At 57.6% G+C, this 21,920-nt stretch overlaps 1 protein-coding gene across 5 annotated transcripts in view; it reads right to left on the bottom strand.

Moving 5' to 3' along the window:
* EPHB2 (EPH receptor B2) overlaps positions 1-21,920 on the bottom strand; it is a 183,131-nt gene that overhangs the window by 21,340 nt on the left and 139,871 nt on the right. For all 5 annotated transcript variants that reach the window (XM_036443955.2, XM_036443956.2, XM_036443950.2 and 2 more), the window contains exons 4-6: positions 15,612-15,767; positions 13,566-13,901; positions 2,546-2,670 (exon numbers count right to left, since the gene is read on the bottom strand). In XM_036443955.2, coding sequence (XP_036299848.1) covers positions 2,546-2,670; positions 13,566-13,901; positions 15,612-15,767 — 617 coding nt within the window. The remainder of the gene's footprint in view (positions 1-2,545; positions 2,671-13,565; positions 13,902-15,611; positions 15,768-21,920) is intronic.

Here is a 21,920-nt window from a genome sequence, read left to right on the forward strand (position 1 = left end):
TCAAGGTGCAGCTCAAATGCCATCTGCGTGAAGACTTCCTCTCACATATACCGGGATGATGGGGTCCCTCTTAGTGCCCCCATGGGACCTATGCTGGCCCTTGTGTGGTGTGTATCTCATCTTGTCTAATGGCTATTTGTACCTGAACCAGTCATTTCCTCTGGACTGTACAGGGAGGGCCTCCAGGCGTGTCTAGTTGCTCTTGGTGTTCCCAGCACCCAGTCCGAAGTGGGTGACAATGAGTGTTGAATGCACCAGTGTCCCATCTCCCCTCTCTCCGGACCTCGGGCTCTGGGAAGAGGGGCTGATAGGAGCAGGGCCACGTCTTATCACGACCACACCTCAGGCTGTTCATCTCTCGCCATTTCTGCTGAAAACCCTCCATCAGAGCCAGGCTCTGTCCACCTCTTAACGATTACCCCAGGAGCATCACTGGGAGAAAGCGGGAGACAGCAGAGGCAGGTGAAGGGTGAGAGCACAGGCCCAAACCCCTGCTCTGCCGCTCAGCAGCTGGGTGCTCTTGGATACGTTCCACAATTTCTCCGTGCCTCAGTTTCCCCTCCTGCCCAACGGGGTGAAGAGCAACGCCGCGGGAATGAATGAGACAATGGGTGCGGTGTGCTTAGCGCACTTAGCAAACGTGAGCAGGCGGTGACCGTGGCTGCTGCCAGGCCTGCTGGTCCGGCCCTGCGGCCGGGGCCTGGGGATGCCCAGGCAGCGGCGGAAAGTAGGGCAGTGCTGCCTCCTGGTTCACACCTCCACCGCCTCCCCGGCCCCTCGGTCTGGGTGGGAAATGGGTTGTGGGCAGGACCGGTGCCGGGATTCCTCATTTCCGATCCAGTCTTTGGGGACACACACTTTGGGCTTCATTTAATCATCGAGCTTCTTAATTAGTTTTTTTTTTTTTTTTTCCTTTTTGAAAATCCGAGTTGCTAAGCTGTCCGCACCAGAGGAAGTGGACATGATTGGTCCTGCAGGGCCCTGGCTTCCTGAGCCTGGCCGCAGCTGGTCCTGCTGCCTGGGAGGCCCGGCTCCATCGGGCCCTCCAGGGCCAGCGAGGGGCGGAGCTGCGTCCCTCACCTCACCCCCTGGGGACACAGCAGAGACGAGCCCAGGGCTCTGCCCGTGAGGGACAGGCCATGGGAAGGGATCCATCGCTCCTTCATCCAGCCGCCACCTATCCAGTGTCCTGGGTGCCAGCCAGGCCCCCGTGCGGGGGAGCACGCTGGGAAAGGGATGGACGTGGTCCCTCTGGGAGCGCATTGCCAAGAGGAGGGAGGGGCCAGGACACAATCGTAAACCCGCTGGGTGAGGCTGGAGAGGTCTGAGGAGCCCCTAGGACCCCAGGTTTGGGGGACCCCAGCAGCTGACAGAGTGAGGAGGCTGGGCCCGCCCAGGACTGGCGGGACGGTCTCCCCCTCATTCCCTCTCAGCCCTTAGGGAAAGCCTTTCATCATTTCCGTTTCCAGTGGGCTCGGCCTCGACTTAAATCCCATCGTCATTCACTCCTCAGTCCGAAAGGGAGCCCCGAGAAGCGTTTTCCAGGGGCCCCTGCGGCCTCTGTGGCTGTTGTGTGTCCGGGAGCAGGTAAGAGAAGTCACCAGTCACAGAGCGGTCCCTGGGCCTCTGATGCTCAGCTCGTCCTGGCCCCTGCACTGTGCAGGTCTCATACACGCGCGCACACACACACACACACACACACGCTCAGCTCCCTGACCTTCCACCGTGTGGCCTGGCCCACCATGCAGCCGGCAGGGCAGGAGCGGGAGGGGGGAAAGCACCCTCCACTTTGCTGAGGGCCAGGCACCTGCTGGCACTGCACCCGCACAGCCCCCGGCGAGAGAGGCAGTCTCACTCGGAGGAAACCAGGCTGAGAGAGAGAAAGATGGTTGCCCACCTTCACACAGCTGGCAGCTGGTGGAGCTGGGATTTGAACCTACGGCTTCAGACTCCTAGTCCAGTGCTTCTCCTACGACACAGTGGCTCCAGACCCGGGGCCCCTGGCTCCTAGAGGTCCCCGGAGGGAATGACAAGGGTCTGATTTAAAAGCTGAACGAGAAAGGCTCTCTCCCCGGACAAAGGGCACGCAGGCAAATGGAAAGCATTGTTTTAGCCGGAACCCGAGCAGCTCAGGAGAGAGCGCCACGCTGGGCGGAAACGCTCGCGAGCGGTCTCTCGGCTTCGGAACGGGCGGATGACCAATGCTTGCTGAATGAAGGCAGGTTTTTGGAAACCCAGCTCTTCAGAGCTTCGGGACAGCTGGTCACGATGGAGGGATCTTGGTGGGGAAGGGCCTGTGACCACGGCATGTCCCTGAGGCTGCCGGCCAGGGCCCCAGACCAGAAGAGAAAGACTCAGAGAGGTCCAGGCACCCCCCTGAGGCCTCACAGCCAGGGAGGAGCGAAGCCAAATTCGAGCCTGAGGCCAGTGCTCTTTCTGCTTCAAGGTGGGGTCTCATCTTGCAGGACAGCAGGCCCCCAGCCCAGCCTGAGAGGGTCCCTCAGGGCGGGGGGTGGGGGCGGGGGCGCGCCCGGGACCTAGGTACCTTCTCGTAATACTGCAGCTCGTAGTCCAGGATGACGCCGTTGGGCTGGTCCGGCTGGGACCACGACAGGGTGATGCTGTCCACGGTGCGGCTCACCTGGTGCATGATGGACACCGCCGATGGAGCTGGAAGAGAGGTCGGAGGTCAGAGGTCAGGGTGGGCAGGAGAGGGTGCAGCGTCTGGCCCCACCTCAGAGGTGCCCGGAGAGGGGAAGCGTGTAGCTGAGGCCACACCCTGGGGAGATGGCAGGGTGCAGAGGGACTCACACAAGGTCACAGGTGCCCCCCCCTCGGCCGAGGTGATCCAGCCCCGGAGGGACCCTGCTCCTCCCTTCGCCTCCTTCCCTGTGATTCACCTCCTAGCAACGAGGAAAAGTGGCAGACTGTGACCCCACAAAAGGACTGCACCTTTCAAGCTCGAGGGGCATCAGGAGGCGGGTGCAAACTTGCATGGCTGGGCACCGCCGCCCGGATTCTGACGCCATCGGTCTGGGCAGGGCCCAAGATCCTGCAGCTCTAAGAAGCTCAGGTGCTGCTGGCCACCGGGCAGGGAGGTACCTTGTCCGAGGTCACCGCGCAGGCAGAGGTGGGCCAGGACCAGAGCCCAGACCAGCTGGTCTAGTACCTACCCACCACGCTGCTTCCCCACAGCCTGGCTTCTGCCCACGATGGGCCCTCTCACTGCCCAGCCAAACCTGCTCCTGAGGTTTCTGGGCCCAGGTAGTCATGAGGCAGAGGGACAAGTAGCTCCAAGAGGCGCGGGCCGAGGCTGCCGGCTGCCAAGCATCTGGGGGCCGGACCCCCAGGCCCAGGGGCCTGTCCTGGCCTGAGGCACCGGGGAGCCGCGCAGACCTGCCGTGGGGATGGGGACCTGCTCCTCCACAAGCTTGTCATTTTGTCTAACACTGACCAGAGAAGAGAAAAGGTCCTCACAGCTAACACCTCACACTTCCTGGTCCACGCTATGCCCGGCCCTTTCCCAAATGCTTTCTGTGGGTTGATTCATTTAACTGTTCTATCCACCCCGACGAGGCTGCTGTTATTGACCAGCATACCCATTTTATGGATGAGAAAGTGGAGGCACTGAGGCATGGAGTAACTTGTCCCAGTGAGCAGGTGGTGGAGCTGATGTCTGAATCCAGGCCCACCTCGGTCCCGCATATCCGCCCTCCTCCGGTGGCCGTGGCTGACGCAGGCTGGCCGGGGAGGTCTGGGAAGAAGCAGTGACCCTCAGAGCACCCGGCCCAGCTCCCACGCTGTTGCCGCAAAGCCTGCTTTCCTCGGCTCCTGTTGACTCAGCTCCCTGCCACCCACCAGGCCCGCCCCGGCTCCGGGAGCTCAGCTGTCGGTGGAGGCAGGTCCCCCGCGGCCGTGGGGGTCCGGGGCCGGCCGGCTTAGCGGGCAGATTTGGGTTACAGGCAGCTCACCCGCCTCTGATCCCGTAAGCCCCGTGTCCCTGGGTGTGGCAAGGAGGCGGCATTGCTGGGAAGATGATCAAGGCAGGCCCAGGGGGGCCGGGCAGGGCCGGCCTTTCTGCCGGAATCCGGAGGGTATTAGCTGCGGAGGACAGGGAACAGCTGGATGCTCTCTCCTCCCCCCTGCCGCCCGCTGCCCACCCCGGGGTGTCAGGTTTCCCTATGAGCTGGCCTTGGGGGATTCTGGTATTTTCAATTACCCGCCGGGCACACTGGCAGGGGATGGGGTCAGCGATGTCCTGTGACCCCTGCAAGGAGATGAAGCCCCTGGGAGGAAGCACAAAAGAGGCTTGTGACCGAGAGGGGGCGGGGAGGCCAGCCGGGCGGGGCCGCGTGGCTGGAGCAGGTGGTCAGGGGCCCTGCTGCCTCCGGTGAGCCCTGGGGGAGGATCAGCCCCTGCATTAGCTGAGACCTGGGGAGCGGCTTCTGTGTGCGCCCCCGTGTCCCCCGCAGGGCACGACGGGGTGAACGAGGTGGTCTCCCAGGGCGTTCGGGACGAGGACCCTCTGATAGGAAGGAAGTCTGGAGGCCTATGACCCGCCTGTCAGCTTTGCCTCCATAGCCCTGAGCTCTGAGGAATGAAGGCGACCCTATACTTGGCTTTTGCTCTGCACCAGTGAGAAGACCCCAGGAGCTTAGAGGGCATGGGGGTCGCTGGGCGTTGGACACCCCGAGACGCCAGCCCGCCTCTCTGATCCCCGGCCTCTCTGACATCTCCACTCCCGCAGACAGCCCTCAGTGGCTCCCACTGCAGCTGGACTAGAACACAGATGCTCCATGTGCCCGCAAGGCCCACCTGCCTGGTGCCTGCCACCTCCTGCCGCTCACCGCCCCGCTCCCACGCGCCAGCCACACCGGCTGCCTTTCCGTTCCCAGTCACACCAAGGCCATTCCTTTCCCAGGGCCTGGGCCTCACGTGCCTGCCCGCTACCCTTCCCCCACATCTTCCATGGCCGGCTCCGCCTCTTCATTCCGGTCTCAGCTAAACCGCCGCCTCCTCCGAGAGGCCCTCCCTGACTTCCCCTCCACCTGCCTACCCCTGTCACTCACCCTCTCACACACTGTTTGATTCAACCCTTTACGCCTAGTGCCTGGAACAGGGTGTGGCTCAGAGTAGGTGCCTTGTTGATATTAACTGGAGGAAGGAAGGGAGGAAAGAAGGAAGGAAGGAAGGAAGGAAGGAAGGAAGGAAGGAAGGAAGGAAGGGATGAAGGAAGGATAGAAGCGAAATGTGGCACTTGGAGGGGGTCTCTTTCAAAGGGAGGCGTCCCACCCTTAGCCCTCTCCTTCGTCCATGCTGCTCGGGACACGGAAGTGACAGCAGGAGCTCTTGCAGCCAGTTTGGCCCACAAGGACAAGACGCTGTGTGCTGAGAAACCTGGCTGTCCTAACTCCGGTCTGTGACATCCTTTGCCGATAAGAAAGAGACAAACCTTCATTCGGTCCAAGCCATTAGGATAGACAGGTTGTGTTTATCGCCTTCCTATATCTACACCCTTTGCCCTGTCCCTTGTTCGTCCCCACGCGCTCTGACCCTGGGCTCGGCCATGGACTTGCTTTGGCCAGAGGGAGGTAAGCAAACATGACATAAGCAGAGGCTTGGGAGTATCTGACACTGTCTTGGTTCCTTGGGATTGCCCAAGAAAGAGCATGCCCATGCCGAAACCGGTTTGGCTCAGCATCGGTCTGCGGACTGAAAGGTCCCAGGTTCGATTCCGGTCAAGGGTATGTACATTGGTTGCGGGCACATCCCCGGTGGGGGTGTGCAAGAGGCAGCTGGTCGATGTTTCTCTCTCATGGACGTTTCTAGCTCTCTATCTCTCTCCCTTCCTCTCTGTGAAATATCAATAAAATAAAAAATAAAAAAAATAAAAAAGAAAGAAAGAGCATGCCCAGGCTGACCTGCTGGGGGCTGAGACTGGGAGCAGAGCTGTTGTCTCAGACGGGGCCACTCCCACCAGCTGACAGCAGGCACCCCCAAACATGCACGAAAGCCCGACAAAACCCAAAGAGCTGTCCGAGAAGATAGAACGCAAACGTGTGAACGCTCCCCGCCCGGCCCCCGCCAGCCCACCCGGAGACTCCTGAGCTAAAATAAGAGCTGCTTGCCTTCACGCCATAGGTTTTACGGTGGCCGAGCGGCCTGTTATTTCTCTTCCTGTTACCTGTAGCCAAACCCGATCTTCACCGACACCCGGGGCGGGCCATGCCTTCCCTGCAGAAAGCTCGGGAGGATCAAAGAGGACGATGCATTCAGGGGGCTCGGCCCAGGGAGGGGAGCGCCCTCTCCCTCTCGCTTCCTTTCCCCAGGCACGGGCCCCCTCTTGGCCCGGCTCTCTCTGATCCTCCCCACCCCCGGGGAGAGGAGTCAGTGAGCGCACGCTCACGCCAGTTCCAGAGACGGAGCCGCTGTGTGCCCACCCCGCAGGAGGGCAGGAGGATCAGAGCAGAACACGGTGGCGGGAAGGGCCTGGGCAGGTTGAGAGTCTTTTCACGTGAAAGCCGTGGGGAGTGGGGTTACCGGGCCGGGCTAACCTGGAGACGGCCTCTGCCAAGGAGCTGCTGACTTACCTTGGGCCGGTGGTCTGCAAACTCATTAGTCAACAGAGCGGCAAACGTGGCTTGCGAGCTGCATGTGGCTCGTGAGCCGTGGTTTGCCGACCACTGTCTTGAGCAACCACTTAGAAACCTCTCTGGGCATCAGTTTTCTCTTCTCTAAAAGGAGGCGTTGGCACTGGCTCAACGCCAAGGCCCCTGCCAATGCTGATGGGCTTGCATGTGACTTGTGTCCTCTTTTAGGATACGCAGTATCATGGCCCCTAGAGATGTCCATGTCCTGATGCTGGAATCTGTGGGTACGTTCCCTGACCGGTTTGGCTCAGTGGATGGAGGGTCCCCAGTCAGCTTGCGGACTGGAGGGTCCCAGGTTCAATTCCAGTCGAGGGCATGTACCTTGGTTGTGGGCACAACCCTAGTAAGGGGTGTGCAGGAGGCAGCTGATCAATGTTTCTCTCTCATTGGTGTCTCTGACTCTCTATCCCTCTCCCTTCCTCTCTGTGAAAAATCAATAAAAAATGTATTTTTTTTAAAGAGGGACTTTGTAGATGTGATTAAGGTTACGGCTCCTGAGATGGGGAGATTATCCTGGATTACCCAGGTGGACCCAATCTAATCACTTGAGTCCTGAAAAAAAGGGAACCTTTCCCAGCGGAGAGTCAGAGACCAGAGAGCCGGAGTGGCACTCGACGCCAGATCGCTGGCTCTGAGGCGGGTGTGTGTGTGGGTGTGTGTGTGTGTGTGTGTCACATGCAGGGACCAGAGAGAGGGCAGCTCCCGGCCAACAGTCAGCCAGGACACGGAGACCTCCCTCCTACAACCACGCGGCACCGAATTCTGCTACCGCCCAAGTGAGCCGGGAAACGGGTCATCCCTTAGGCTTAGAGCCTCAGAAAGGAACACAGCCTGCCGACACCTAGGTGTTAGCCAGCCCCACGCGATCCGGACTGGCCTGGGCCCTTGGAACTGTAAGATGAGACACGGGTGGCATCCTAAGTTGCTAAGCTTGGGGCATTTTGTGACGACAGCCATAGGAAATGAGCACGCCTTCTGACTTCATGGGAAGCCTGACTGTCACGTGTTGTGCACCTACCATGTCCTGGGTGCTTTGTCCGCATTTTTGTGAACCTGGCAACTGCCTGGCGAAGCTGAGAGGCTGGGCAAGTGCCCGTTTTGAAGGGGCGGACACCGAGGCGCGGAGATGGGAGGTCTGGCCACGCAGCTTGGAAAGGGCCGTGCTGGATGAGGGCCGAAGCTGCCAAGCCCGGAACGGGTGCCCCTTCTCCCACAGGACCCAGTAGCACCTGATGACAAGGGAGCTTCCTCACTGGTCACCCTGCCGTTCAGCACGAGAACGACCCACGGGCTGCATTCACCCCGCCAGGCCCATGTGCACAGCCCGCCTGACCTCGGCAGAGGCTTGGGTCCCGCCAAGACCTCAGTGACATCACGATTTGGGTTCTGCCACTGACTGCCTGGGACCACGGGCAAGCCCCCTAACTCCCCACGCCTCGCTCTCCTTACCTAAAGGCCAGGATAATGACAGGACGCGCCTCCCTAGCGCTGTGGTGAGGTCACCGGGAAGGACTGGGGGGATGTCCGGTGCATGGCAAGCGCGTGGTAGGTAGACGTGAGCTGTTAGGATGATGAGAGCGACGGCAGAACGACCTCTGTGTTTGGAGAGCCCGCCCGCACCACCCAGACGCCGGCGAGGCACCTTGGGAACACGAGCTCCAGGCCTCACGGCGGTCCCGCAAGGAGAGGTGACGAAACGCACGCAGAGGACGCGGGCTAAGCACCTTGTCCATGGCTACGTGCTGGAGAGCAGCCAGGCTCCATGCAAAGCCAGGTTGGCTTGGCTGGATGCCAATGCCCAGACTCTGCCCACCCCTTCCCACCGGCCCTGGAGCCGGGCAGAGGCACGGCTGCTGCTCGGGGCCGGCGAGGGCGAGATCGCATCCAGTGCGCCCCTGGTGGGCGGCCAAGGGCTGGATGCGGCCCCGAGGACGAGCCCCCCCTGACGGCCGTGCTGTCCACACCCAGGCCTGCCAGGCTGCCTCTGCCTCTGGCTCTCAGTCAGAGCTCAGCTTAAATGCCACCTCCTCGGCGTGGTCTTCCATCATCTGCCCCGAGGCCCGTCCTCCCTCCTGTCCTTTCTGGTCTTGCTTGTTTGCGTCAAAGGCCACAGACTCTGGACAGCCAGACCGAACCCTGGGTCTGCCTCTTCCTCGCTGAGTGATCTGCTTAGCCTCTCCCAAGCCCTGTTTCCTCATCCTTCGAGTGGGGACTCCCAGCCCAGCCTCCTTCCTCAGGGGGTCCCTGCGAGGGCTCACGCACGGGGGCGGGGGGTGGGGTGGGGGAGCGCAGGAAGGCGTGCTGGAATGGCGGGGCGTGGTTCACAGATGGCAGGACGGCTCCATGAAGCCAGAAGACAGCTCTGGCTCCGGCGAATGCCCGGGGATCGCGCGCCAGGCCCAGTCCCTTGCCCCAAAGACATACTTTTTCCTTTTAAGGCAGCGGGCTGGATATTTACATATCAAATTTTAGGGCCTGATTAAAACCGGCCACTGAAGGCATGTGTCTGGGAATCGAGTCCCCAGCCTTGCTTCCCAGTCTTATCAGACTTCTCCACGCCCCACCCCGCTCCCTGCCTCTCCGAGCCCCGCTGCAGACGCTCACGGAGCATTCCTGTGGTGCACCCGTCTAGGTGCCGGGAGAACCCGTGAGGAAAAGCAGAGCCGGTGGTGATGGCGTGTGTGTGTGTGTGTGTGTGTGTATGATGGGGGGAGGAGTGGGAGGGGGGGAACAGGAAGGAAATGATTGAAGACATAAAGCAAAAACTCGGCTGCAGGCACGTGAGGGCCATAGGACTGGCGCATATGATCAAGTCAGGAGGAAAGTCAATGAAGATGGATTAAGGTCTGAAGGAAGGTGGGAGGGGAGAAGCATTCCAGGCGGAGGGAACAGCAGGTGCAAAGGCCCTGTGGCAGAGGAGTCTGATGCTGAGGAGAAACAGAACTCTTCCTCCCGCCTGCCTCCTGTACGTCCCTCCCCGGGGGCACCTCCTTCCCTGCAGGGCTCCACAGAGAGGCGAGAAGCCTCTCGTTCTTCAAAATGCCTCCGCTCCCCAGAAGCCTTCCAGGGTGTGCCTTTCTGCCACGCCCCAGGAAGAAATAGTCTCTCCTGCCTATGATCTCCCTCGCCTCCCTGACCCCTCTGTGGGCCCTCACCCATGCCATCTTGTATATGGACTCTGCCCAGGTCTCATCTTCCCAACCAGTACAGAAATCCATGAGGGCAGGCACTGACTTCTCCAATGTAGACTCAGAGTCACCTGCTCCCAGGTTTAAATCCTAGCATAGGCTATTTAGGGTTGAGACTCAGCATAAAGGATTCTGCTTCTCTGGACTTCCATTTCCTCATCTGACCAAGGGGATACTGCGGGGAGGGCATGGCGTGGCGGCACAGTCCCCCGCTCGGCTCTGGGCATCCCTGAGAGTGGGGATCCCTGACACGCGTCAAGGAGCTTAGAGCAGAGGAGGGGGAGGGGGAGTTATGACCTAGAAAGCCTCAGGGATGGAGGGCTTAGATGCCATTAGGTCTGAGTTTCCCACACTTGTCTGATAGCAAGGAACATCTGAGCCGCTTGATAGAAATGCAGATTCCCGCTCACTCCTGGGGTTCTGACTCAGCAGGTCTGGGGTGGAGTCCAGAACCTGCATTCTGAAAGCTCTCCTTTAGTGCTGATGCATGGTTTGGTGGGGGGAATGAGGCCCGGAGGGGGGCGTGCCCTTCACGAGTGTGATAGGATGGATCCCTTACCTTCCTTCTTCCTCTCTGTAACAGGATTATGCACCCACACGCTTGGCCATGGATTCTGCAGGACTCATGTATGTGGGTGACTGCACCACCAGCAGAGACATGTGTTTGTGTGGCGTGGCTTGGCCCGTCACGTGTGCTCCCACCATTCACCAGGAGAGAGAAAGAAGCCTGGGGGCTGCTGGTCCAATGAGAGTGAGGAGCCATGTGGAATAGGCTGAATTCAGCCCACATTCTGGAGCACTGCCCAGCACAGCCTGTGCCGATGAGCTAAACCCTAGCTGACCCGCCGACGAGCGAGTGAGAAAACAAACGTTTGTTGTGGCAAATAACTGAGCAGTGGGGCGTTTTTGTTACGCAGCATTACGGCAGCAACGACTGACTAATACACGAAGGTCACCCAGCGAATGCATGGCAAAGCTGGGATTCAGACTCAGGTTCCCTGCTCCTAATCCAGTGCTAGTTTCTTACTGCATCTGCCCCTCAATCCTGAGGGCTCCTTGGGCACCCTCCTCTCTGAAAGCCCCTCACTTCTTCTCTGCCCCACCTCTGTTCTCTGGGAGTTTGCGGCTGCAGACAAGAGGGCTCCATCCCAGTAGCTCAGACTCCATCCTTGCTGCTAATATGCCAAGGCTTCTTGAGTAGGCAGTCCCACACTCAGGGATCCCAAATGGGTTCCGGGAAAGGTCCCCCACTTTCCCCACAAGGGAAAGAAACCAGGGGCTCTGGGGAATTTTGCTTCTCCCAGCTGGAAAGAGTCCCCTCCCCTCCACTCCCCCTGGGAGCCTGGCTTCCCTGACTCGGGGCTTTGTCAGGCGGGAGACACTCGCAGCAGAGGCATCACTATCTGTGAGGTGTCTCTGCCAACAGCTGCTGGCTTTTGAGGTTCTCTCGGATTGCCCACCTCGAGTCAGCTCCATCCGGACCCCAGTCTGAGCGGGACTTTGATGCACCCATGGCCCCTGGAGAACTGCAGGCACATGCTCAGAAACATGCCCGCTCAGCCACAGCGATACCACAAACACTCACAAACCAAACCACACTCCTCCGTCTCAGACACACACACACACACACACACAGGCAAACCACCCTCAGACATTCAGACATACAAATTCATGTTCAAACACCCCCCCCCCCCCATATCCCTCAGATCCAGACACACCTACGCTCAGGAATGTGCGTGTCAGTAAGAAGTCGTCCACCAAAGTCACATGCAATCACACACACACACACACACACACACACACACAGGCAAACCACCATCAGACATACAAACTCATGTTCAAACATCCTCCCCCCCCCCCCCCCCACACACACCACGTTCCTCAGATCCGGACACACCCACGCTAAGGAATGCGTGTATCAGTAAGAAGTCACACACCAAGGTCACACGCACACACATACACACACACACAGTCACCCAAACAATAGGACATACCCACACCTTCCCCAAATACACTCCCTCACACGCACAATCAGACCCACAGTCACACTCAAGGCTCCTTGGACGTACCCTGAATTAAGCCCAAGCACTGGAGTCTGTTAGACGCAGTTAATTCCTATCTTGTATCTTCCTGCTTTGTGACTCTACTTTTCTGAGCGTCATCTGTAAAATGGGGACACGGATACCTCCTACTCAAAAAGACCAGGGGGACGCATTGAGGTCAAGCTTGGAAAGCACCCCCCAACCAGGTGGAGCTGGTTGCCCTCTCTCCTTCCATGTCCTAGGCGTGCCCTCCTCACCCCCTGAATTCCATTTTTCTTGATGGCTCCCTTCCAATTTCAATGGGCCTTTAACCTACAGGTCAAATCCTGCCTCCTAGGGCCATGGTCGGCAAACTCACTAGTCAACAGAGTCAAATAGCAACAGGACAACGATGGAAATTTCTTTTGAGAGCCACATTTTTTCAATTTAAACTTCTTCTCAGGCCACTTCTTCAACACAGACTCGCCCAGGCCGGGGTATTTTGTGGAAGAGCCACACTCAAGGGGCCAAAGAGCCACATGTGATTCGTGAGCCACGGTTCGCCGACCACTGTCCTAGGACAAGCCTCGCCACCTCCACCTCTGGATCCCCTGAACAAGAAGCCGGAGAGCCCATTCATTTGCTTTCCTGAAGCCTGGCCACCCCTGGTTCCCCCTGAGACAGGACCCAGATCACACCCACAGCAGGGGCTTGGCAAGGATTGTTGAGTGAATAACCGAGGGGCACAGTCACAGTGCCAACCACAGAGTTCTCAACCCACAGGCACCGTACGGTCCTTGAAAGTCTCACGTGGCCCTTGGTTGGGGGGATGAGGCTGCAAGTGTCTCCTGGACCTGGCCACCCGGAGGTCTCTGGGGACCCTGAGGACAGTGGTCTTGGTGGAGAGAAGGGACCGGACAAGGGGCTGGGGTGAGAGTGCATTGTTTGGCAACGTATTCTGCTGTGCAGGGTGGAAGATGGAGGGTGACATGGGGCCACAGAGAGGATTATTAAAGGTGGGCGTGGGGAGAAGAGTTTGGGTGGAGTTAGATTGAAATGGGCTGCAGGTTCAAGGAAAGCACCCATGGGATCTGCTAGAGGTCCACTCTCCGCTGTGACGGAGTCAGGCTGCAGAGATTATGCCTCCTCTGTGGCTCGGTGACCCCACACGACCAAGTTCCTGCCCGTGGACAGTGCACAGAAGTGATGCACCTCTGCACTCCTTGCTTAAAACACTGTCGCTGCCCGGGTCTCCCCCCTCCCGCCCTTCCTGCAGGCGGGAGCACAGACATGCTGACTCAGCGTTGCCCACAGAGCAGCAGCGGGGTGAGACAACAAGACGGGAGGGGTCCCTGTCCCTGGATCTCCAGGGATCAGAGCCGGCCCTGTGAACCTGACTGCTCACTCCTGGACTCCTGCGTGAGAAAGAAATGCATGGCTGTCCCCACAGCCACCCGGCCCCGGGCCCTTTTGTTACAGCAGCTTCACTTTCACGTTCACTCACACACGTTCAACAAGTGACAGCAACGACTAGAAGCACCACCACAAGGGTCACGCCCTCCCAGGTGGCAGGCTCACACACTCAGCCTTCAGAGGGAGGAAACCGCAGGTGCGAGGGCGTCTTGGACGGAGGCTGGCAGGACACCCAGTGGGCGCAGTGTGGAGCTCGGCCCTGCCCCCTGGGAGTCTGCCTCGGGAGCGCGTACCTGCTTGGTTGGTGGTGATGTTCACGGAGGCGAACTGCGGCGAGAAGGGGCTCTGGTCGGTGACGCCGTTCACGGCCTGGATCTCGAAGGTGTACTGGGTGTGGGCCAGCAGGTCGCTGATGTAGACGCGGGGCTCCGTCAGGCCCAGCTGGCGGGGCGCGTACTGCACGTTGTCCCCGCAGCGGGTGCAGGCGCCCCGGCCCGAGCCGCAGCTCTTGCAGATGATGTTGTAGACGAGATCCTCCCGGCCCCCCGAGTCGCGGGGCGGGGTCCATTCCAGCATCAGGGAGGTCTCGTTGACGCTGGAGATCACGGCCTGGGGTGCAGAGGGGATGGCTGTGGAGGGGGAGGGGGGCCGGTCAATGGGGGGCGCTCTGGGGGTACGTTCCTGCCCCGCTCCAGCCCACGCCTCCCAGAAGGCTTCCTCCAGGGACTTTCTCGTCTTCTCCCACCAGAGAGATGTTTCTAGAACACAACTCTCATCCCGTTGCACTTCTGCTCAAACCCTTCTCCCTGGACGCCAGCCTTCTTGGTGTTTGTTATGAGGGATAGTCTTTTTTGTGTTGGGGATTATGCCCACCCAATATCTACTTCCCTTTCCCCCTTACAACAGAACCCAACTTTATTCAGGCGGCAATACGTCCCCAGCCTTCCCCGATGGGGTGCTGGCTACGGTTTGTAGCAGAAGCTGTTGGTTAGGACTTTTTCTGTCCTTTTTTTTTTTTTTAAATAAATCTTTATTGTTCAGATTATTACAATTGTTTCTCCTCTCCCCCCGCCCCATAGCTCCCCTCCACGTGGTCCCCACTCCACCCTCTGCCCTTACGTTTCCCTTGCCCCCCTGTTGGGGCCCGCCCCCCCCGCTGTCCTCATCCATAGGTGTATGATTTTTGTCCAGTCTCTTCCCGTATCCCCCCACAGACACCCCTTTCCCCCTGAGAATTATCAAACCCCCTCCCATTCTATGCCCCTGATTCTATTATATTCACCAGTTTATTCTGTTCCTCAGATTTTTAATTCACTTGACTTTTACATTCACTTGTTGACATGCATTTGTTGTCCATAATTTTTATCTTTACTTTTTTTTCTTCTTTTTTCTCTTTTTAAAGAACACCTTTTGGCATTTCATATAATACTGGTTTGGTGGGAGTGGCAAGAAATACTCAAAGTGATGAATAGCGAGAACCTACAACCAAGATTACTCTGCCCAGCAAAGTTATCATTCAGAATTGAAGGGCAGATAAAAAGTTTCACAGATCAGAAAAAGCTAAAGGAGGAGTTTTTCTTAAAAGGAGGCAGCTGCAGAACATCCCTTTATTCCTTCCCTCCTCCCTGCGGCCAGGACCGTGTGTGATGGCTGGCGCCTCGGCAGCAAAGCTGGACTACGAAGGGACCCGAAGGACAGAAACTGCGTGCTGGGAATGGCAGAGCAGACACGGAGCCGGGTTCCAGAGAACCCCCTGGGTCCCCCATACTCTCCCGACACTGCCTACGCCCGGGCTTCTGTTATTAGGAGAATAAACCCTCCTGGTCTCTGCCTCGGGGGCCAGCTCTGTAACTAGCGGCCAAGGACCGTCCCTGTGGGAGGCAGGGGTTGTAACACTGCCCTCAGACTCACCCTTCCTTGGAGAGCCGTGGCCTGTGCCTCTGGCAGCCGCTGCCAGGTTAGAACCCCGGGCAGCCTTTTCTGCCACCGACACCACCTGTGTCGGTTCTTTCTCTGCCAACCCTGCCATTGTCTGTCCTTTCGTAAACCCAGACCCTGACTTTATCCTCCCTGTGACTGACTTCACAGAAGGGGACAAGGAGCCAGAGGCCAGCTCCATGGCATCTGCACGTTGGCAGCATGACCCACCCCAGGGACTGCCCCCGATAGTCCTTTTCCAACCAGTTTTCCACCCTGTACCTCCTCCCCCCCCCCCCCCCCCCCAGGTCCTCCTCACTCAGGAAAGGCTGGCTGTAGCCGGACAGCCGCCCAGCCTTCGCTCTGGGCCTCTCTGCAGGAGACTGGACTCAGGCACCGCCCTCGAGGGGCCCCCGACGTACTTGTGCAGGGCATGTCCAGCGGGTCCAGGTCCGCTCGGTAGTAGCCGTTGCGGCACACACAGTTGGTGGCCCCTTCGGAAGTGGTCCGGCTGTTGATGGGACAGTGGGTGCAGGCCTCGTCCCCCTGGTTGGCCTTGAAGGTTCCAGATGGGCAACCTGAGAGAGAAGACAGAGAGAGTGGAACAACCGTACAACTGGTTGCTATGACGTGCGTGGACCACTAGGGGGCACGTGAAGAACATGGCGGGCTTCGGCCACAGCAGGATGGTGGAGCAAGTGAGCAACTAGTGGACTCGGAGAGGACCCCGCAGTCTCACGGAGGGGCACCAGAAGAATCACGAGGGGCCAGGAGGCCGGTGGGAGGGGCCACGCAGTATCATTGCTGAGAAATACCATCTCCTGAAGTCCGTGGGGATTTCCACTCCCCCACGAGGCAGTCCTAGCTGTGCCAGGAGGTCCCAGGTGCCTGCTTTCTTGTCTCTAAAGCTGCCTATGTGTTCAGCTGGGCCCCTGGCAAGCCTTCCTTACCCACCCCAGGTCGGCTGTGCCACAGCTCCTAGGACCAACCCTGACGTAGCCCGAAGACTCTGAAGAGGCCGATGGCAGTGCCTGAGGCCCAGTCTCACTTACCAGTGGCTGGCCCTGGGTTCTGGATGACTGAGGTTGCATTCCAGTAGGCAAGCCCTGGCACAGTGCAGAGCACAGAGAGAGGCAAGACCACTGGCTTTGGAAGCAGACAGGCCTGGGTGTGAGTCCCAGTTTGGCCTTGTACTAGCGGTGTGGCCCTAGACAAGTGGCTTAACCATTCTGAGACTCAGCTTCCTTACTTGCAAAATTATGATTCTAAGGCCCATTTCTGCAGGCCATTGTGGGCCTTTGGTGTAAGCGTGTAAAGTACGTGACATGAGGTATAGGTGCCGGATGAATAGTAGTGGTTATAATAGGTGTTTGATCAGTTTACTACGTAAAGAGCTCCGAAGTACCAGGGACAGCCTGAGGAGGGCAGTGTTTGCACTTGGTGGGCACGGAGCCCTCTGGGATCTCACAGGGTCTTTGGTCTCTCTTCCCTGCTCTGGGGGATGCTGAGGATTTGGGTCCAGACCCGACAGCTCAGGCTTCGGGCCTACAAGAGGTCATCCCTCCCGTGTGGGCCTGTGGGCCCTTCCTCTGGCCCTGGCTCCAGGCCCTGCCCCTCTCCTGGCCTGTTCCTTCCTCCACCCACTGGGGTTCAGCATCCCAGCTCTGCTGTGGTGCCGTGGGGGGGGATCATGCAAGGTGCAGTGAGAAGGTGGACAGGGAAGAGCTGTGCAAGGGGCAAGTTCCTCCTTGGGATGAAATGCAGCTAAGCTGTCCACCGGCCTGGGCTCTCACCTGACCCCATTCCAGGCTGGAGTCCTGTGTGAGCTCTGGCCAGCAGCCCACCTCCCTGAGCATCCCTCCCTCCCATGTGGAAGGCTAACATACATTTCCCAAATCGTTTTTCCAGCTGCGGACTCCGAGCGTATCTTTCAAGTCCAAGGCTTAGCCAATCACTCCAGGGGTCACCTGGCCCCGCCCTCAGCTCCCCCGGGGTTGGAGCAATGTCTGGTTCGCAGCCCCGCCCCTGTGCCCAGCACAGAACCTGGCAGTCAGACGCTCCATCTAAATGCTTCTAGAAACTGCCTGCTGACGAGGAAAGAGCTTGGGCATTGGAGGCCTTGCATGTAGCAAGGCAGTGAAGGGCGGTGGTCAGCAAGCAGGCTGCCTGCAAACCCAGCTCCACCCGTGCCAGCAGTGTGTCCTTGGGCAAGTCACCTGAGCTGTTCCCTCACCTGTAAAACGGGGACAATAGTACCTACCGCCTAGGGTCATGGTGAGGAGGACATTTGGTTAATTTAGGCAAAAATGCCTAGAACAATTCCTGGCATTATTAAACTAGCTGGTTCAAATACCAATCTGCTGGGTGACCTCAGACAAGTAGTTTGACCTCTCTGAGCTATAGTTTTCTCATTGGGAAGGGCATCTACTCCCTCACGTGGCTGTGAGTATTGCAATCGATGAGCAGCACTGGGCCAGGGTTGGGAGGGGTTGGGGTTGCAGTTGCGATCTCAGGGCTTGCCGCTAGAAAATGCGCCCCCCCCCCCCCCCAGCACTTTGCAATCACCCTAACCAATACCCCCTGGGCATGCCTCTAACTGACCAGCCCAGTCTTAAAGGAGCTGCCAAGTGTGACAGACTGACACACCGGCCAGGTTAGCGCGACACCAGCGAGGACGGCGCCGGCGCCTCTGGAGGGGGTGTTGGCCTCCCATGGCACCGCTGGGAGGCGGCTCTGGAGCATGCGCGGGAGGCGGCCGGCGTGTACTGGGTCCTGATGAAATGCTGGCTGTTGTAAGGACGTAACTCGTAATAACTCATCCGAGCCTCACCCGCCCATGACGGGGTGATGTTATCACCCCCGTTTTCAGATGGGGAACCAAAGCAGAGGCGAAGTAACTTCCCAAGTGGCAGAGCGGGATTCGATCCCAGGTGGTCTGACTCCAGGGGCCACTTTCCTAACCACCACACATACCACACCACACACACCACACACACCACACACACCACACCACACCACACCACACCACACCACACCACACACACCACACACACCACACACATCACACCACACACACCACATCACACCACACCACACCACACCACACCACACACACCACACCACACACACCACACACATCACACCACACACACCACATCACACCACACCACACCACACCACACCACACCACACACACCACACCACACCACACCACACCACACCACACCACACCACACACACCACACACACCACACACATCACACCACACACACCACATCACACCACACCACACCACACCACACCACACACACACACCACACCACACCACACCACACCACACACACACCACACCACACCACACCACACCACACCACACAACACCACACACACACCACACCACACACACACAACCACACCACACCACACCACACCACACCACACCACACCACACCACCACACCACACCCACACACATCACACCAGTACCACACACACACACACCACACCACACCCACACACACCACACCACACACACCCACAACCACACACACACACACCACACCCACACACCACCACACCACACCACACATCACACCCAGACCACACACACACCACACCACACACACACACCACACCACACATACCACACCACACCACACCACACACACACCACACCACACACATCACACACACCACACCACACCACACCACACCACACACATCACACACACCACACACACACCACACCCCACTACACACACCACACCACACCACACCACACCACACCACACCACACCACACACACCACACACACACCACACCCCACCACACACACCACATCACACTACACCACACCACACCACACACATCACACCATACCACACACACACCACACCACACCACACACACCACACCACACACACCACACCACACCACACCACACCACACCACAGAACACCACACACCATACCACACACACCACACACACCACACACACCACACATACCACACCACACCACACCACACACACACCACACACACCACACCACAGAACACCACACACACACACACACACCACACCACACCACACCACAGAACACCACACATACACACCACACCACACCCACCACACCATCTTGATGTGACTTGCATTGCGTCAGTGGTTCGAGTGCTGAGCAGGGACTGGCAGCTTCTGCTCCAGGCACCTGTCCAGGACTCTCTCCACTTTGGTGTGCTGGCTCTGGGGTCCCTGCGTCCTCCCGTCCTCCCTCCTTCCTTTCCTCCACTCTTCCTCTTAGGTACCAACCTTTCCCTGCTGGCTCTATAAAGGGGCAGCCCCGGCTCCAGTTGAGCAGTTGACCTCTCTGAGCCTCAGTTTTCTCTGCTTTAGAATGGGGGCGCAGGGCTCCTGTGAGGGTCTAGGACCATTCTGATAGATGCCAAAGGGTTTTGGCTTCAAGACCAAGACCCTCCTGGCTCCATGGTTAGTGTGCCTCTTCCATCTGCTGGCGATTCCCCGGGCCCGGCTGCAGTGGCTGCCCACTCTCCCCTCCGCCTGTGCCAGCCCCTCCATCTGGACCGCCTTCCCGGCTGTCCTCTCCCATCACCGGGTCCTGGCCCCTCTCAGACACTCCAGGCTGCCTGCTCCAGGAGCTCTCTCTCATTAGGTGTGCTGCCCAGCCACGCCTTGGCCCTCCCACCGGGCATCCTGTGGTTTTTGTATCTCTTGGCACTGTGCTTCATAAAACCCTTTGTCCTGTTCTTCCTCCCGCTCCCCCCTGCAGCCAGTCAATTACCGTGTCTTCCCTCCCCAGCAGTGCCCAGTCCTGGCTGTTCTTTGCTGCCCTCCCATCCTCTCTTTAGCTTCTCCTGGCCATCTGGCCTCCTCCTGCCCACCCGCCCTCCAGGACCAGCGTTCCAAACTGTAAGCCTTTCTGTGCCACTTAAAAACCCGCCCCGGCTTATAATGGAATATTATTTGGCCCCAAAAATGAATGAAGGACTGATGGATGATGCAACACGGGTGAAGCTCGAAAACACTGCTCAGTGAAAGGAGCTGTCACAGAAGGCCACAGAGTATCTGCTTGTACGTCTATGAAAATGCATGCAGAGAGAGGCACACACAGAGAGAGGCACACGCAGAGAGAGGCACAGGCGGAGAGAGGGAACGTAGATGAGTGGTTGCTGGGGCTGGGGCGAGCAGAGCATGGGGAATGATGCTGATGGGCGAAGGGTTTCTTCCTGAGGCGAAGAGAACGTTCTAAAACTGACTGTGGTGATGGCTGCACAATTCTGAATATGCTCAAAGCCACTGACTGATACAATTTAAATAGGGGAACTGTATGGCATAGCAGGTATCATCATAATAAAAGGCTGATATGCAAATGGTTGTCATGCAGTAAAGGCCATGACGCCTTAAGGACCCATCGGCAGAGACCTGAGGCTGCATGGTGCCGGGCCGGGGCCGGGGGACCTAAAGCTGCACACCCCTGAGCAGCGTTTTTCAGCCGCTGTTGCCTGGTGTGTCGTAGGTGCAGACAAGACAAGAATTTTATAATTTTTCACTATTTTGTTTACTTAATATTTCATAATAAAGTAATTATAAAATACTTTCTTTGTGTTTATTTGATTCCTATTCAAGAGAATTACTTTATATATAGTCAATATAGGCACAGAGTTAAATTTTTTAACATTTTCTAATGGTGGTGTGCCTCGTGATTTTTTTCATGAAACAAGTGTGCCTTTGCCCAAAAAAGGTTGAAAAACACTGCCCCTGAGGCCATGCTTGACTGGGGTGGGGCCTTCCTGGTCTTGGTGTTACTCAATGGGGGTGGGGCCGGCTGGACACTTCTATTATAGACAAAGGGCAAATAGCAATATTAAAATATTTCCTCTAATTAATGCCCTTTTAATGTGCATGAATTTCATACACTGGGCCACTAGTATCACAATAAAATGGCTATTTAAAAAAAAATTCAAAATAGCCCCTAAGCACCTCAGGCCCCCAGGGCCAGAGCTGGCACATGCCCATCTCTCAGTGCCCACTACCCAAGCCTGTGCCCAATGGTCTACACAACCAACTGCATAGGGTGTCGCCCCAGGTCCCTCCATACCTCTGGCCTTGGGGGGTCCTGCCCGCGTTCCCTGGCGTGCCCTCCCTTTGTCCTAAGGGGAAGTCCTACAATCTTTAAGACTCTCACAGGTACCACCTCTGCAGGGAGGTCTTCCCTAAGATCCTTGGCCGGGCTGAGCTGACCATTTTATTTATTTATTTTATTTTATTTTATTTTATTTTATTTTTAAATGTTTTCAGAGATTGATTTTATTTTTATTTATTTATTTATTTATTTATTTAAAATCAATCTTTATTGTTCATTTTATTACAAAGGTTCCTCATTTCTTCCCCCCTCCACCAGGTTCCCACCCCACCCTCCGCCCCCTTCCCCTTCCCCATTGTCCTCATCCATAGGTGCACAGTTTATGTTCAGTTTCTTCCTCCCTCCCTTTCCCCGATAGTAAATCCCTTTTCAGATAGTAAATCAGTTACTCAGCATTTTCTCATATCAATAATACCTCCACATGCCCAATGATACACTTCACACAAAAGACATTTCCAAATAGGTCAACCAACCTCATCCAGGCCCTGCACAAGGCACTCACAGATCAACACCCCAGCACTACACCAACTCAACATATCCAGATCTAAGCTTTCATCACTTGATTCAGCAGACC

The sequence above is a fragment of the Pipistrellus kuhlii genome, unplaced genomic scaffold (assembly GCF_014108245.1).
Source record: "Pipistrellus kuhlii isolate mPipKuh1 unplaced genomic scaffold, mPipKuh1.p scaffold_m20_p_2, whole genome shotgun sequence".
Taxonomy (NCBI): Eukaryota; Metazoa; Chordata; class Mammalia; order Chiroptera; family Vespertilionidae; genus Pipistrellus; species Pipistrellus kuhlii.